Source organism: Mugil cephalus, chromosome 9, assembly GCF_022458985.1.
Source record: "Mugil cephalus isolate CIBA_MC_2020 chromosome 9, CIBA_Mcephalus_1.1, whole genome shotgun sequence".
Lineage (NCBI taxonomy): Eukaryota > Metazoa > Chordata > Actinopteri > Mugiliformes > Mugilidae > Mugil > Mugil cephalus.
In genome coordinates, this window is record NC_061778.1 from 8,112,646 (window position 1) to 8,130,640 (window position 17,995).

Sequence of the window (17,995 nt, forward strand, 5' to 3'; positions counted from 1 at the left end):
GCAAGTTCCTTTCTTTTATACCTTAGAGAAATTAACTGCAGCAACATGAGAGTAATACAAGGAATTAAACCAACTTTTCCACAGCTTGAAAAAACAGGAAAAGTAATAATAATTTGGTTGCTGAGTGGTTCTGAGACAGGCCATATAAATGATTAGCTGTCGTTTGAATAAAGAAATCCTTCACAGACTCCAGAGAGAATCGGTGACTAAGTCCACTGGTATTAACAGCCCCCTCCCACCCTCCTTTTACCCCGCTGGAACCTGATATGGGCCGCTCTCTTTCTCATTCACTGTCCAGTGCATTCACTCCAGTTTGGCCCTCTCACAGTGTTTACGAGTGCTGCACTTCAAATGGACGTGTTGGCCGTTCCTGCAGACAGACCAAAAGGATGGTACCTTTCTCTGATGGCGCCCAACACCAAAGGGCCAGCGTTCGCTTGGCTCGACCCGTCCAGACTCTACTGCAACCCTCAGGTACGATGAGAGAAAAGCACTGATTTCTAGCTGCTGTCTTCCTTCTCACAGATCATGGTATAAATCTCATCCCTGAGTATATCTAAGTGTGTTTTTATCCAGTCAACGCTTCCCTTTTTGTGCATTTTGTCTCTCTGGACTGGCTCCAGGCTCTTGCGGACTGTGTCAAAGACCTTCTCGGTCCGTTCCACGGCGAACCCATTGACCTGGTTGCCGGGATAGATGCAATGGGATTCATACTTGGTAAGAAAACAAACCAGTTCGGCTTGAGAATGGAGAGAAAAGGGTGAGCTCAGAGTAATCACACTCCAAGCTAATTCTATATGAGAAGTTGTGAGTGTGGCTGAGGGGTCAGGAAACCCAACCCCCCAAGCAAAGATACTAAATTTAGATATTTGATGCCTCTAAAGTCACTGAGCTTGCAAATGTGGCTTGTGGACACCAGTAAATTTCTTTTCTGAGACATTGTTCTGTCTGTTCATTACGTTATTTTTCAGGCTCATCTGTCGCCACCAGTCTTGGTAAAGGTTTCCTGGCTGTCCGCAAAGCCGGTCACCTATGTGTCGCCACCCAATCCCAAAACTACACCGACTACAGCGGCAGAGAAAAGACTATGGAAGTAAGAACGGATGTGCTAAAACCAGGTTAATCTTCTTTCTACCATTAACTACAAACTCTAACATTAACTCCCATCTCTGTCCATGAGAGGAACGGTGTTTGGGAAAGATCACAGAGATCACATGTGATTTCCACTGGGAAGATATAAGTATATTTAGAGGGACAGAAATGCATCAAAACTTACATTAAATAGAAAATAGTTGAAATAATGTCATTTATATCGCATTTGGAGCTATTCTGTTTACTGCAAATTAAAAAAAAAGTGCCTAAAGCTTTTAATTTATTATCACACTTGTTGCTTGTTGCTCCACTAAATTAACACTGAATTAAACGCCCACATGATTTAAAGCAGCATCGTGTTTAACTTCATGCACATTTCTTCCTTTGGGACACAGCACCATCTACTGTTATCTTTAGCAAATTACATGTTTTCTGTTAGGATTCAGTATTTTTTTTATTACATCAGATTTAGCGGTAATAATAAACATGATTAATACTCCAAAATATTAGTTGCTTCAACTGTAAACTGTGCTTTATTGATTTTTAACATCACACCTTTAATTCTCTGTGAATTCATGTTCCTATGGAATTAAAGAGGCAGCTGATGTAGGGATTTATTTTTACTTGAGACTTTTACAAACTGTGAAAAAGAGTGATGTAAAATGCGATGTATGTGAGTTTCCCTGAAGGAGGGGGAGAGTGCAACGTTAACCTTGTGAGACCCGGTGTCCTCATATGAGGACATCACATTTTAGGTTTGTGGCAGCTCATTCTGCTCCATTTAGATCTGCCGTGTTTTGGTAGCCAAGGGTCAATACACTTGTTTATTTATGCTTGCTAATTTTTCTAGTTGCAAATTTTAAAAAATCCACAAATTGAGGACGTTGGGATTTCATTGTTTCCAATTCTGCTTTTGCTTTAAAGTAAACAGTTTTACATTTTGGCATACATTGATGACTTAATATGCAGTGAAATAATCCCTGTATCCACTTTTTTTTTTTTTTTTTTTCAAAAACTACTTCCACTTCAAAGACTTAGGTCCTGCTAATCCCAAATACCTAAAGATCTTAATCTTATATTAAAGAATTAAAGAAATTCCAAACAAATGCTTGGGTCTCAGGAGGTTAACAGCCACAATAACCATAAATAAATCAGGTTGAACTTATTACTTATTGTCATCATTGTTGTGTTGTTGTTTTTTTTATATATATATATATATAAAGGTAAGATGAAACACTAATGTGAGTGCCTTTGCTGCAGGTGTGAGGGTGTTAATTGTGGACCAGTGGATCGAGACTGGAGGCACAATGAAAGCCGCCATCCAGCTGCTAGAGAAGCTGGGGGCCACAGTCGTAGGTCAGTCCAAGCGGTAACATCACGACATAACAATTTAATGCAGTCCGACATGTTGGTGTTAAATCTGTTGCCCTCGTCTGCTGCAGGCGTTGCAGCTGTGGCCATCGAGAACACCGAAGGAGGGAAGTGGATTAAGGAAAAGTACAAATTCTCTCACTGCATCCCCGAAGAGCTGCAGAGCCAGATAGACAGGAAATATCTGGACTCCTTCAAAAACTTCAAGTGAACATTTTAAACATGATTCCTGAGAAAAATGTATTTTTTTTTTTTTAAAGAAAGTAATACTTTTATCTGCATAGACGCGTTGTACAGACAAATCATTATTTTTAAATGTGATTCTAATAACAGAAACACTTTGATACAATTTATTTTCTCTTTTTTTAATATATACATATAAATGCGTGACATGTAAAACACTAAATTACAATAAATGGTGAATATTCACTCACTGAGACACTACTAGAGTTTTCAGATTCAGTCACTGATTAGATTGTAAACATTAAAAAAGTACCGTGAAGCATCTACGTTACAAATGTGGTTCTCAATCTGTGGATCGGGGACCTCAGAAGGGTCACAAGATGGACAACAAGAGAGAAAAACAATTTAGAAGTAGATACAGCTTCGATCTAAGGGGTCAAAGGTCAAAAATGTTGAACTTCTGATCTACAGCATTAAGAAAAGATGCAAAGTACCATGTAAGTCAGTCATTTGATACAGAATATTATTGTGAAGAAAAAAATATATATAACTTGATTGTAAAACAAACTACAGCAGCAAAGATTTAATTCAAGCTCTAAGTAAAGAAAGCGTCATTCTTTGGCGTCTCGACAGCACCTGTCGCCCTGTAACTCCAGACAAGTTATACTGAGCAACACACATCCCAACAGAGAGAAAAGTCTTTCCAGGTCAGGAAAAACTGAATTCTAAGCAAAGTCAAGAAGTGACTCGTCAGCGTCGACCCACAGAAATCCTTCCCTCTCAGCTGGACGGGTATTTTCTGCTGAGGAATCCTTGTTTTTAGTCTTTTAAACTCCTGCTCCCATCCTCACTGGCAGCAGTTGGGCTGTTTCTTCTTGGAGGTGGTGTGCAGATTGTTTGAAGTGCTGTTAATTCCTGAAAGAGACATCCCCGTTAAAACATACACAACAAACGCAACGTGACTAGAGAGTGTTTGGATACTCACTGACGACGTCTCCGATTTGCCTCGTTCCACTTTTCTCCAGCTCGGCCAGGACGTTGACCTCAAACGCCAACGACGCAACTCGAAAGAAAAACTCTCTCACGTTTTCACCTACAAGAAATATATTTCTGTTAGGGACTTTACGGGAAGTTGTGTTTTAAGAACTCAACTAACACCCATTTCCAATTTTTTCAAATATGTTTTAAATCCTGGCTGCGCTTGTTCTCATTGAATATTATTTAATGGTGCACTTCCACTCCTGACCACAGAATACCATTGTGATATATTGATGGTAGGGTGGCGCTATTGAGCTCCTGTCAGATCAAATCCTGTGAGATGAAGAAGACCAGCAGTGAATGAGAGGATGCAGATGGAGCGAGTTAGACAGTGGCACACAATAACAGACAGACAGTTTGGTAGTTGGAAAGTACCAAAGTACCAAGTTGGAAAACCGATTATCTTTTTACCGAGGTCGATTCCACCACAGTTTATGTTGTACGATGGAAGGCTGCGTGATTAATGGGAACATGTTTTGTCCCATGTTACTTTTCTTATTGCACTAAATGTCTTTGTATTTCAAGATATAGGCCCAAGACCCAGTAATGATCCATATCTGACTTCTTATTTAAAGAAGCCAGATAGATGTTCAGTAATTTTTAACATAAAAAATAAGCACAATAACCAGTGTCATTCATTTTTCAAAATTATATTGTGATAGTGTTTATTTTGCACATGCATACTATATAAAGGACCAACCAAAACTCCTCTACTGCTCCTCAGTTTCCACACCAAGCTTTCAGTCTCCAACAGGACAAAATTAACACACATCACACACCTCCAATCATCGGCCTTTACACACCCAACCTCACAGAAATGAACAAAAGATCCATAAGACCATTTGCAGTCTCAACAGAACAGGACAGCACACAGCACACTCAACCAACACCTCATCCTACTACCATCAGGTCAGAGATACTGGACGTTTGGGAAAGAGCTACTGCTATAGCCACCCTAAACAACCCCGATAACTGTTTGTTTTTTTCTCCCCTGTGTCCGTGTCCATCAATGTCCACCCTTTTTCAGTGTCTAATGTCATAAGTCAATGTTGATCTGAGTACTTTCTTATCTTGTACAATTTTCTGTTGTGCTGAATCGATGTACAGTCAAATAGAAACCCATCTCCCTTCTGGGACAAATAATGGTTAAAGTCTATATGGCCATATTTAACTAGATGTACTGCAAAATTTATATTTTGTCCCATGACCCTCCCCCTGGATTCAATTTGATTTAAATGATTCACTGGAGCAACAGACTACATTTATTTTTGAAACTAAATATCTCGGTGTACGACCAAGCTCTAACTGACATTGCTAATTTTACTGGATTCAAATTCGAACACTCACCTGTCAGAGAAGAAACGGCCCAATACTCCGCTCGGATCTCGTTCGCTAGTTTGATGGCGTCTTGTTCAATCCGAGAATACTGAGCAGGAGACTGTCGGACAAACCAGAAATTACAGTCAACATCAAGAGAAATCTTTGTAGTCGGGCTCCAACTCTCTCTGCTATCGGCCTATTGATTAGAGAATCAACTATTTTCTTCCTTTACTGATCAATCGTCTTGTATAAGATAAATGCTCATTACTGGGCCCTAAAGATGAGGCTGGGGCCTAGAAATTGTTAGTTTTGTCCGATATAGCTACACGAGACCTAAATATATCAATTTAAGAATTAGTTTCCTGACAAATTAGACAAGGAAATTCATCAAATTCTTACTATTAAGAAGCTTAAAGAAGGCTGAAAGAAAGGCACAATTTAGTGAGTTTAAAATAAAGGACACACTTTAAATATTTAGAGGAAAAACATTTCAGGAAAGAGATTAACCATCAGATTCACTTTTTGTTTGTGCAACTACATTACCCACAATCCAACACGCACATTAGCCACTAACAGTTTGTTTAGAGAGTCAGGTGAGTTAGGGTGGTTTTAATGTTATGGCTGATTGGCATAAGCTGGCTTTACTAACTGGAGCTGCAGCAGTGAGTCAACGAATAAAGCTGATATTAGTTTTTAGTCATTTTTAAGAGAAGAAGTCAAACAAAAAAGTCAGTATGCAGAGTAAAACATCTGGTAAATGCCACAGCGAAGGCATTGCTAGAAAAATCCATAAAGACTCATTACTGTAGCAGCAAAACATATAATAATAAACTTGAGAAAGTAGAGATGTAGCCAGAGTGACCACACTGAGTTAAGTAGTGGCATTTAAATCCAGTTAGTTATGTCCCAGTAATGTCTCTGTCACCCCCCCCCCCCCCCAATCACAAACACTTTGGGGTTCGGGTGAAGGAGGAGAAACATTCCTGAGGTCTGAGCCAGGACACAAACTCTTTGCACCGCTGGCCTCGAGCCAAACACGTCACCACTGACTCCAGTAACAACAAGAGAAATGTCCGCAGGCACGTCCACTCTGAACACTTAAAGGACGTACGCTCAGGTCTTTCTTTGTGCCGACGAGGAACAGCTGAACGCTGGTGGGGTCGTTCTCTTTCAGGGCGTCTTCCAGCCACTGCCTGGAGACGACAGCAGCAGAGGGAATTAAATCACACGAGCTGAGGACAGACAAACAACGTCCTTACAATTTCTGAGCTTACCTTGTGTGGCCCAAGGAGGCAATATCGTTTAAATCAAACACGATAATCACAACTGGAAGAAAATATAATATTATTATTAGAGCATGCTAGAAGCAGGAAACAGATGAGACTATTGCTAAACTATGTTGTGAACGAGTGAGTGGATGGAAAACTCACCCTGGGCTCCTCTGTAGTAGGTAGAAGCGATGCACTTGAACCTCTCTTGGCCTGCAGTGTCCCACCTTCAGCACAGAGACGAGACGGCTGAGCAGCGTCGCATATTGACCGACTTATTTTCGTGTGTAATGAAGATTAGACTTACAGCTGCAGGCTGAAGGGGACGCCCAGCACCTCGAAGCGCTCCATCTCAAAGTCAACACCGATCGTGGCCTTGTAGTTCTTATCGAAGGCGTCCTTGCAAAATCTAAAAAAGAAAGGATTAAAGATCTGGATTTACTCCATTGATGGCATCTGTTGGTATATAATGATTTTAGATTAAAAGACACTTTTATTAGGTCGAATATTATTGCCTACAGGTTGGTCCTTAACTATTATGTTAGTAGTACTCTTCATGTATCTCATTCTTTAAATAACAGACATCAGGTTGATCTTTATTTGGATTAAATTTGAAATCGATGATGACCTGTTTTTTTCGTGGTGATCTAGTGGAGTCTTGGCCAGTAAAAGTTGACTGAGCTTGATCTGATAGTTTCTTGGAATAAATTAATTCTTTATAATCATGGGGGATTAATGTGGATAGCAACACTGAAAACTGAAAAGATGACTCCACCTGGTTCATCTTCTTCTGCCGAATGTATTCGCTGTTGTCAATAAAGTTGTAGAAAATAAAAGCTTCTTCTTCTGCAGCAGAACCCCTTGTTTTTGGGACATTTAAACACAATACTGTATGTCCCATCAGATCATTTTACTTAAATCCATTACAATACTAATGAATTTCTGATCAAATTGTTTCCATTGGGTTGAAGTAATATTGTCCATGTAAATGCAGCCACTGTGAATCTTGATCAGGCAATTTCTTATTGGGTCAACTCATTCAATAACAGATGATTAAAGTATCTTTGCTTTATGTGCTTAAATATTATATGAGCCATGTGTACGGACTGAAAAGCAAACATTCCCCCGTAAATAAATAAATCTGAATCTGAATCTGAAATGCAACAGGGATGAAACATGTTTTGACCATTTTTTTTTTCATGCTTTGAGCACCACAAACAAAATCGTATTCACCACCAGAGTATTTAAGTCCACAAGTCCTAAAACTTTGAGATTAAGTTGAATTCTAATAACTTTTAATGGTGCTCAGGATCCTGATGCAGATTTAACTATTCTAAAAAACAGAATAAAACATTACACTTCCTTGAATGGGGCACGTGCTCTCCTGAGTTATTCATTTCCCAGAGCAGCATCTTCAGTGTTCACATATTAAATAACTGTGTTGAGTTTACCTATTAATCAGGCAGGTTTTCCCCACAGCCAGATCCCCCACCACGATGACCTTCGAGATTTTGAATCTGCTGAAAAGAATTATGAAAAAGTAGCGACATGTAAATAAAGAGCCACATGAATTGGACCACGTAAAGTTGCGTCAGGTCAGTGTACTCGCCCCACGGTGCCGGTCCGCTGCTCCTGGCAGGCGGTCTTCACCTTATTGTTGAAATCGTCCTTAGTGTGGAAAGCGGCCTCTTTCCTGAAGGCCTGAAGAGAGGAAGGCAGGTTTGTGAGGCTGCAAACGGCTTTAGAGAGACAGACAGAGGACATTGGTTTTACCTGAGGCAGCTGAGCGATGATTCGGTCCCGACGAACCGGAGGAAGGACACTCATGCCTGAAGCTCTTACGGACATGAAGCCTCGAGGGAAAAGATCACTGGACAGAGAGAAAAAGAGAGAGACAGGAGCGTCAGCAATCTGTTATTTTAACCAGTTTCATCATATTTAGACGAAAGTGAAACTTAAAACTAGACCCTAAATTAAGAGAGAAATAACATTTCTTGTCAATTAGCAACAGTTTTTATAACACCTTTAATATTTCGGCCAATTTTAAGATAATTATGTCACATGTTCTCTGGATTCAGCTTCAGAAATACTTTGATTTGATGCTTTTCTGTCTTTAAGTTTAACAATTTATCAATTACATTTCGAGAAACTGTTGGAAATGTCAACCGTCCAGAAAAATATAGTTAATATGATGTCAGATGATGTCTAACTAGTTAGTCAATTGATTGTTTCAGACACAAATAATACATATAAAAATGTCAGCCTGTTCTGGGAAACTGTAACCACCTTTTTTTTTTTTTTAACCTTCTTGAGAGACACATCCTAAACACACAAATAACTGCATTGAATCACAATTATATATTTAAAATGTTAACTCCAAGTTTAAAATAATGTTGACTAACACATCATTTACACTGGTTTGACTTTTTAGGTGAAAATATTTATTAGAAGACTGGACATAACTGAGTTTATTTGACTATTTTCTGATAAGGCTTTTGCCTTTACTGTTGGATTCACGCCATGTTAAAGCCTAAATAAAGCTCTCAATCATCTCTTATAAACATTTTAACACCTATTTATATTATGTTTACATAAGAAAGTAAAAATAAAGACACCTTTTAGAGCTTACTTACATGTATTTGGCACATGTTTCTGTTAAACAGGAGATGTTGTTTCAGGTTTTAGATGAATTTTGTTTTATCAGAAGATAGACTATACCCTAACAATATTGATTATGATAATGAGAAAAAAAGCACATTAGTCTGGCCCATTGACTGTATATATACTGGCCCTGTCCTTCACAGCTCCCTGGAAATAGACGCAACCAAACAATTACAGTAAGAAGAGTAAGAAGAGACCATGTTTGTTGTCCATGTCATTATTATTCAGAGCCAGACAACTGTAATCAGAGCGGATCCACTTACTGCCCGGATTTAATCCTATTGTTCACCAAAACTCCTCGTAAAGAACGAGTTTAATTTTCCAGATTTGGTTTGGACCGAGATGAAACTACTTTAAAACGAGACTTCACATGATAATAAAAGGAGAGGCGCTGAAAGTTACTGAGAGAGAAAAAGAAGAGGAGAGGAAAAAAAAAACGCTGCGAGGTATAAACTTTGCAAAGCAGCGTGTCACGGATTACATGTTACAGGATACCTCAGCGACTCGGGACGGTCCGACCTCCTCGGCTTTTTCTTTCCTCTTTTCAAAAAGACGCGACTTATTGTAAAGCAAAAAAGTCCATTGTTAGAGTTTATGGAGCTGAAGGCGATCCACGGAAGTTGAGGGGAGCTGCAGACTGGTAGACTGGCACCGGTGCAGCTGCTGACTCAGTTCCCAGCATTTACCCTTTTTCCTCCCACATTTTCTGGTCGCCTGCTGGAGGAAATGAGGAATGGTCGGAAACTGGGAAAGAAACTATCTATCTATCTATCTATCTATCTATCTATCTATCTATCTATCTATCTATCTATCTATCTATCTATCTATTACTTGTTTATTTTGCTGTATTATTTTTGTGTTTGTGAAGAATGTGATGCATCATTAAAACAAGACAAACAAAACTATTTGTATAACTTTCTTTTTCATTCTTCTAACTAAGAACTTCGTATCTTTTGTATCTACGGAATACGAGTTTCACTTTTATATGTTGTATTTGAAACAAACCCAACTCTAAATTAAAAATACTTTTTTATTATTATTGTTATTATTTTATTTTTGTTTCCGGTCTATAGAGGGCGCCATAAAACAGTTCTTCTCATCGCCCTTGCTGTATCCGGTCATATCTGGAAAAACTAGGGCTGTAATTGGGCCATATTCTATTTTCAGAGTATTATAGTACATTTTAACATGTATTTATATAAGGAACTGGACTTGTAGAGTTTTGAGAAGGCGTCTCACCACTCATTCAAGTAGCTTCTTCAGTTCTAAGGGACGTTCAAATAGGAAACTTGGTTGGTATAACCCACAAGTCCAGATGCCATTTTTAACTCTTTTTGGATGATATACTGGATGACTGAGGACCTTTACAGATGTATTTAGAGATGGCACATACTGTAATTTCCTGTTGTGTGCAGATATATCCCTACAAAGACATGTAAATACTATAAATACTATATCTATCTTAAAATATCAAAAATATACTAATAATTCAATAACTGAACTTCTTTCTACTACTTTTTGCCTTTTATATCCCTTTACATTTTTGCTTTGCTAGTTGTTTTATCCCTACCTTTGAATTATTAAACCTATGTAAACTTCCCTATTTTATCAATTTCCATGTTTGTTTTGTTTGTTTTTATTTGTAAAGAAAATGGTCATTGTTAAAATCCTCTCAAAAAAACAACATACAAAACAATCTTAAACAAAGGACTAGATTAAAGATATTCTGCCTGATTATAAACACAATTTCACATTACACATACACATTACATATGTATTTAAGTAGCGTAAAATGAATACTAAATACTAAGCTACATGATGCGGCCATTTGTGGCCACTTCAATAGGTACACTTGTGGCACATCAATCCAGAAATAACTCTTTACAATGCTCATATATTTTATTAGATAAATGTTTCCCCAGACTCCACCCTATAACTACACAATAACCTGAATTAAATGATCAGTATCACAGTGTTAACACTCATCATCTATTATCCATCTTTGAAAAGACAAAAATCATCCATTCATAAAAACATCAACACCCAAGTGCTTTTAAATACTTTGTTTATTCATCACATAACAGTCAAAAATATGGGGATCCTAAAAGTATGAGATACATTTTGCATTATTGTGGTCATGGACAAATGAATTTACTCTGTAATCTCTCTACTTCACATTATTCTGTAGTATTTATTTAGACCTTCTTCTCTTCTGCTTATCGTTTATGAAAAGGCACTGTGGTAAAGGCACAATAACACAGGTCAGACACATCTAAAAGTCCATCAACGTCTGGTCTTGGCATCTCTGAAATAGAAAATGAAATGTTTCTAAATGACACTGTCAGCACTTACAATTTATGGCATGATTTGGAAAAAAGCATTTAACGTCCACTTGTGGTTGACGACAGGGTCTTTTAAAATATATATATATATTTAAAAAAGCTAACACACTTGAGGACATTATATACAAAGTACTATATCCATTGTTGAGGAAAGACAAGGACGAGAGAACACATCTTCATCTGATTCTGTAAAGTTATTAATATTTTGCGAACAAACAAATAAGGCTACACACGACTTAACTACTGCTACTCGTGATTGTGCTGCTGCCTGGTCATCGTCAATGCTTTCTCCGATGAGCAGGTGTTAGATGGCCGGAAGAACCAGCTTCAGCTCCACTAGACTGAAATACAGACAGATTTACTATGTACCACAGGAGGACCATAAATAATCCTGCACCATTCTGTGCTGTGAGTTCAGTTGGTCCATGTCACATTGTGTTTATGTACCTGTCCAGTATCTCTCCGGCCACGTGGCTTCATCGAGATAGGAGAAGAGATGCACTACACATGCACACACATTATTATTAATATCTGAAAGCATGATCTGAAAATCCCAATTGGCAACAAGAAAAAACACACAACACAAAACACTGCTCTCCATGTCAGTGTTAAAACATATGGCAACGTATGTATAGTGAGCTAAGAATATTAACAACTGCTGCAAATGCAGTCTCCCCATAATAAATGGTCTTGTTACCACAATTTTTGATGGTCAAAATAAAAAGTTTGACATTGTTTGGAATTATTTACTAGTGTATCTGTATGCTAAGCTACTGTACAGTAAGGGGCTTAGCTCATCTTAGCATCAAGACAAGGGCAAACAGTTAGCATAGCCGATCTTAGCCAATATTAAGTAAATCCACCTATCAGCCCCTCTCATCTAAAGTTTACCAAAAAGCAAGATAGGTCTTTCCTCCAGTTACCTTTATTTATGCTAATCTAAACCAACTGCTGCAGGTCTTAAATTTAGCTTATAAATTTCATTTAGATAATTTAATTCTCATTAAGGAAGCAAAAAAATGTATTTCCCAAAACATCGCCGTATTGTTTTACGTAACACTAAAGCTTAGCATCATGTAAACTTTGTTTTTTGAGAGTTAAAAGAAAAGATCATCAACGCTCCTATGTAAGAAAGCTAAATATGATGCTAACCTGTCCTGGCTACTTTAGCTAGCAGAAATACTAGAAACAAGAGGAAACACTGTCAAAAGTGACCAACAAGCTCTTCTGAAACCCACAGTTTAATATCTTGTATTAAGCTTTTCAAACTTAAAATAATTTAAGTTTGTTTAAACAGTTAGCTCTGACTTCTATTTACTGAGTTACTGACTGCGTTAGCTAGCTGTTTCGCCTGGGTAGCAGTTAGCTGATGTTGGTCTTATTTTTAGTTTAAATATGTCAAATACTGTGAAACCAGAGGAAACCCTTTAATTTAATTATCAGAATAAAACACACTGTCAAATATAAGCTGAGATTTTACAGGAAGATCTTTTTCTCTGCTGGTCAGAGCTACCTAACTGTTTGCCAATGTTTCCAACATTTATGCTAAGCTAAATTAACCAGTTGCTGGCTTAGCTTGATATTTGCTAGACATGAGCACGGCATTGATCTTCTCATCTGTCTCTTGACAAAGAAAGCCACTAAGCATCTCCAAAAATGCCAACTTGTGCCTTTAATGTTAAAATACTAAAAATCCATCATAAATATGCCAAGTGGTAACATCTCAAGGGTTTGTGAAGCTTTGGCTCCAATTAAAATAGAACTGGGTTGAATTTTTTTCCAATTAAAAAGTAAATTTTTTGATTTCGCAAAATTTGTGCAAGCAGGACCCAAAAAAGGCCAAACTTTTATCCACAAACAAAAAAAAAAACATTAAATTGGGGATTTTGTTCATTGGCAGTGAGACACAAGTGACCCTATTGTGTCAAGTAATGGTGTCAGTTACAATCTGAAAAAAAAACAAAACAAAAACAAATGCCTAAACTCCCATCTGAAATAAAAACATAAAATAGTCCCGGAAATCTCCCCCAGTTAATCGTTGAGAAACCTTTTGGAGTTGTTGTTATGTGTCCCATTCTGTGCCACATAACTCTTGTTCCGGGGGAAGAAGTCTGCACGGAGCAGGCGGTAGAAATAAATCAGGATCATGATATTCATCAAAATCATGGTGACGAGGAAGTAACCACCGCGGTCCAGCCAGGTGTAGTTGTGGACGATGTACCAGGTGAGGTAGAACTGGGTGCTCAGACGAAACACGATGTAGGTGAAGAGGTTGGCGAGCTTGTTGATGTGGTACATGGACGAGGACTGAGCGCCCGCCAGCTTCAGCATCAGCCTCAGGTGAAGGGTGACGCTGTTGACCTCCACAAAGAGAGCAATTACAGCACCGGCAACGTACAGCTCAGTGTAGAGGGCGTACAGGAAACACCAGACCACCTGAGGAAGAGACGATATAGGATGTGTGACACTGCTCATTAATTGACACAGTTAACTAATTAATGAGGTTGTCTTTGTTGTATCAAATACATTGTGTGGATGTTTTGCTTGAAGCAAACTTTCTCAAGGAACTGGGTTCAGTTCAAGGATCTGATTTTGTTTATTTATCTATCTTGTTCCCGTTTTCTGTCTTGTGACTTCATGTTTTATTTTGAAAAATAACTCTCCTCTAGTTTCAGGTCACTTGCCCTTCAGTCATGTGTCACTGGTCTGTCTTCCCTGATTCCTGATTCCTGATTCCTGTCGTACACCCAAGTCTGCACTTCAAGCCACAGCTATGTCGGTACACGTTGTCCTTGTTTGCTGCTATTTCGCATTGTGAGTGGCTTTTTGTGTGCCTCCTTCTGGAGTGATTTTGCTTCCCTGCCTGACATCTAGATTTCCTGAATGTTAGGACATGTAGGACATTTAAATGTAAATACTTGAATCTTCACAATGTAAATAAAATGACGGTTATTTCTGAATTTGTTTGTTCAGTGTACTTAACTTAATTAACAATTAAACCATTTTCACAAAAATCAACAATACAGCTACTATATCCAATATTTAAGTTAATATTTTCTCACACATAAAACAAACTACAAAATCATTTGTCCCTGTGTGTCTTTCAAAGTGAAAGTATAAAACAGGTCACAGGTTACTTCATATTACATTAGCCTAACACAACAGAGACTCGGTTATCTTATCTGAACCAGAAATGCAACCTCAACTGAATTGTAAAGAAAGAAGAGCCACAGGCTTCTCATCTTACCAGCACGTGGTGGAGTAAGAATTCCCATGATCCTCTTGCATGTCCCGTCAGGATGATATCGCCTGCATCTTGCACAAAGTATCCTGAGAAGAAAGACGCAGACGTACATCAGACACTGCTTTTATCAATGCAATGAATCTTAAACCTAAATACAACTTGAATTGAAGGTACCATCATCTAATCCTAGTTTAAGACGTGATCTGTGAAACCAACTGAACGCTTCAAACTCTTGCGAAGGCGACAGCTGTTGTATGCACTGCAACCAACATTAAAACTTGAATAACTTGATTCAACCCTCCTCCTTTTCTGTGGTACAGGTTCACTTTGTCGCCACTCTCCCGCCCTCACTGTTCACCCTTGTTGTTTTGATACTTCTGCTACTTCCCGTCGTCTTCTGACCCTGTGTCAGAAGACTGGCTGACTGACTGCAACTGAGGTCTGTTTTTTCCCCATCACACACTAACAGATTTCTGTGCAAACATATTGACTGTCCCCTACTAATGCAGACTGGTACAGACTGACTGGGAATCACCGGTAAAATCTGGCAAAAAATACTGACTGGTAGCCAGTACAAAAAAAAAACAAAACAAAAAAAAAAAACGGCAGCCCCTATTTTTGCCATACTTCGCTACATTGTTTGCACTTTGCACCACCTCCAGTCTAACTGTAATATTACCCGAGGTGGCAAAATTACTCAGTCGACTCGACAGATGTGTTTGCCTACCAAACATTTACCTTTTGCTCCTTGATGTTTGCATTAGACTAGCGTAGCCACGAGTGATCGAATGCAACAGTAAATAGGACTATCACCTACTACCTGCAAGCATGTATCCAAAGACCCACTCAAAAAATAACGCAGAATTTATTTTTGCACCACAGTGCAAGCTTTCTGTCTGTCACTTGTTGTTAATCAAAGTGTCATCTGTAGACAAAGAATCGGTGTTTGCTGAGCTAACCTGACAACAGTGTTAAATGCCTCTCGTCATCATTACTTGCAGTTGATGCAAGCTAAACAATTCTAAACATGTCCACAGACATTAAACCGTGGATTGACTAAGAGTGACTAAGAGTCCTTTTGTGCCCTCTGTATAAGCGGCACACTGTGGCTAGCGAGACACACAAACACCCCCTATGTCAAAGAATATGACCTCCACTGTCTACTGTGACCAGCCTCGGTGGAGTTAAAATCTGTTTGCAGTTGTTAGGGCATATCTCCACAGATTTGTGTCTTCATGGTAACACAAAGATGCACACAGGACCAAACCCAATACAGTAGAGCTGAACCAGACCACCGCATCCTGAGGGGATTATCTTCAGTGCCCATGGAGATGGAGATGAGAGGCTCATTCGTCAGTTTTGAGAATCAGGTGAGAGGGGGGAGGATCTTTAAGTTGTTTTTCCAGCAACCTGAAAAGTGGCAGTTTTTTGTCCCCGGGATCATAGTAGGAGGAGGGCACTCAGCTAAATTCACTTTTGAATAAGACAATGTTTGTCAATCAAACAGCACCGCCACATTTTCTATATACTAATTATATGCAATTATTCTTTTGAGCAAAAGTGCTAAACAGTTTCTGGTTTCAGCTTCTGAAATGTAAAGATACACACTTCAGTTTTACGCGTTTCACACAGAAAACAATTCATAGACCAATAAAGACGCGCCTTGATAATGAGCATCTACCAGTTCTGAATGAATGTTTGTGAGTGGCCTTTGTTTGTCTATAGTGTAATTACTTCCCATGATGTGTTTACTGACCTGTGGAGACGCAGACGAGCAGGTAGGACAGAGGGGTGTGATACGAGTGGATGTTTTTCAGCGTCTCGGGCCAGACCACCACACTGGAGAGAGATACACGTTAACATTTTATTTACTACCTAGATAAACTATTTTTGTCTGTAGATAAAAACTACTATGTCCACATTTTTCTTTGTCACTTTTCTCATGTTTGACAAAAGGGTCACGCCTCGAAAAAAAAGCAAAGGTTTCTCTGCGCCCCCTCCTTGTATAAACAAACCAATATGGAGTTACTATGAGCAAATGACTTAAAGTCCTGAAGTTACACTTAAAGCAAATAATAAAATCCTTATGTTTTTTACTAAACTGCAGCTCTCAGCGGCTGCTTACACATTTATTACAGAAGCAGTAAAATGTGAGCGCAGACAGAAGTTCCATCTTGATCCCACTGAAAATATGTTACGTGGTGAGTAATGAGCTCAGGCCTGCCCCTAAAACAGTAGGTTGTCGAATGCTTTCACAAGGATCGTTATACCAGCAGGTTTTTCCAGTTGATACATCTGAAGTCTGTTGCCTCAGTGACCCAGGCTGCTGGCCCAAGATTGAAAAGATTTGCTTATTTGCAAACTTCTGAATACGTTCGATGGCACAAACACCAACAAGATCTGTGTGCAGGACTCCACTGTACAGTGGCATTTCCCTCCCCACTTAAAAATGCCATTGTCTCCCCCGTCCCTCACCCAGTCTGAACATACCCTTTTTCTCCTAGTTGCCACAGACTGTCACTGCTTCACACACACACATGCACACACACCTACACACAGCACATGATGTGGACTCTGAATAGACAATGGTGTCCCAGTGAGGACAGACTGATGTTTACACTGGATGGTGACTTACCAAGTCAGGGCCCAAGTCCCAGTCAGTAGGGAGTGCACCAGAGACACTGAGAGGTTCCTCCACTTCCAGGAGCGAAACTCATCTTGCTGCACCAACTTGGGAACGGGCAGATCTTGCAGCAATCGGTGGGTCACCCTGAAAAGCAGAGAGCACACCAGTACTGAGGGGCCTGGGTGGCTCTTCAGCACAGGAAGCAGGGCCTCCATCCTCTTCACCCCACCCCGCGCTCCTGCTGTCTCTGGGCGTTTGCACGAGTCAACCGGCCTCTGTCACTGCTTTCAATGCGTTCTCGTCCCGGTTGATAGACAGATATGTGCGGTATGTGATGGAACTGTTGTCCAGACAAGGAGTCTGCAGACAGAGAGTGAAGACGATGCCGGAGCTGAAGTAGTTAATCCTCCGTTTTAAGTTTTGTTTTTTTCTTATCTCCACAGAGTTGATGTCCGACTGGTGATGCAGCCCTTGTTTTATTCCCACGTTTTCTGCGTTCCGAGTCGGGAGAGGAGGGCATGGAGGGGATTCCCGAAAGAGCTCATTCCAGGGCGACGCTGTTTGTGATCACACTGCGCCTTGTAATATTGTGCGTGCCGCCGCTCTCAGCTCTCAGCCCGCCTGTCTACGCAGATTGCTGGGGGAGTGGTGGAGCAGGAGCTGGGTGGGCGGTGTCGCTGCTGCTGCGCCCTCAAACCACAGAAACAAGGAAGGGCTGAGATCATGTTACGCAAGTGAAAAAATCGCAGAGCAGGGATCCTAAAGATTTTGAGCTTATAGAAAAAGACCTATGCGAAGAAATGTTGGCTGGGAAGGGCCAGGGTTTCTCCTTCATACGCGCATGTACGTT

The 17,995-nt window shown here is 39.6% G+C and overlaps 3 protein-coding genes across 4 annotated transcripts; 1 reads left to right on the forward strand and 2 right to left on the reverse strand.

Annotated features, from left to right (window-relative positions):
- The first annotated feature begins 271 nt into the window (after positions 1-271).
- Positions 272-2,907, forward strand: zgc:174895 (uncharacterized protein LOC100126024 homolog). The gene is made up of 5 exons (XM_047595147.1): positions 272-474; positions 624-717; positions 972-1,118; positions 2,353-2,448; positions 2,535-2,907. Exons 1-5 carry the CDS (start codon positions 352-354, stop codon positions 2,672-2,674), a joined length of 600 nt encoding a protein of 199 aa, XP_047451103.1. The 5' UTR covers positions 272-351; the 3' UTR covers positions 2,675-2,907.
- rab34a (RAB34, member RAS oncogene family a) lies at positions 2,813-9,635 on the reverse strand. Of its 2 annotated transcripts, none has more exons than XM_047595146.1 (11): positions 9,429-9,635; positions 8,046-8,142; positions 7,882-7,973; positions 7,724-7,789; positions 6,580-6,681; positions 6,435-6,499; positions 6,279-6,330; positions 6,116-6,197; positions 5,032-5,122; positions 3,632-3,739; positions 2,813-3,561 (listed from the first exon to the last, which is right to left on the reverse strand). In XM_047595146.1, the coding sequence occupies exons 2-11, from the start codon at positions 8,118-8,120 to the stop codon at positions 3,494-3,496; spliced, it is 801 nt and encodes a 266-aa protein (XP_047451102.1). In that variant the 5' UTR covers positions 8,121-8,142; positions 9,429-9,635; the 3' UTR covers positions 2,813-3,493. The 2 variants fall into 2 exon arrangements, with proteins under 2 accessions (XP_047451102.1, XP_047451101.1); XM_047595145.1 differs by having other exon boundaries at positions 7,724-7,792.
- Positions 9,636-10,981: 1,346 nt separating this feature from the next.
- On the reverse strand, positions 10,982-17,995 carry tlcd1 (TLC domain containing 1). Its single transcript, XM_047594574.1, has 4 exons — positions 17,155-17,995; positions 16,276-16,358; positions 14,523-14,605; positions 10,982-13,711 (listed from the first exon to the last, which is right to left on the reverse strand). Exons 1-4 carry the CDS (start codon positions 17,358-17,360, stop codon positions 13,307-13,309), a joined length of 777 nt encoding a protein of 258 aa, XP_047450530.1. The 5' UTR covers positions 17,361-17,995; the 3' UTR covers positions 10,982-13,306.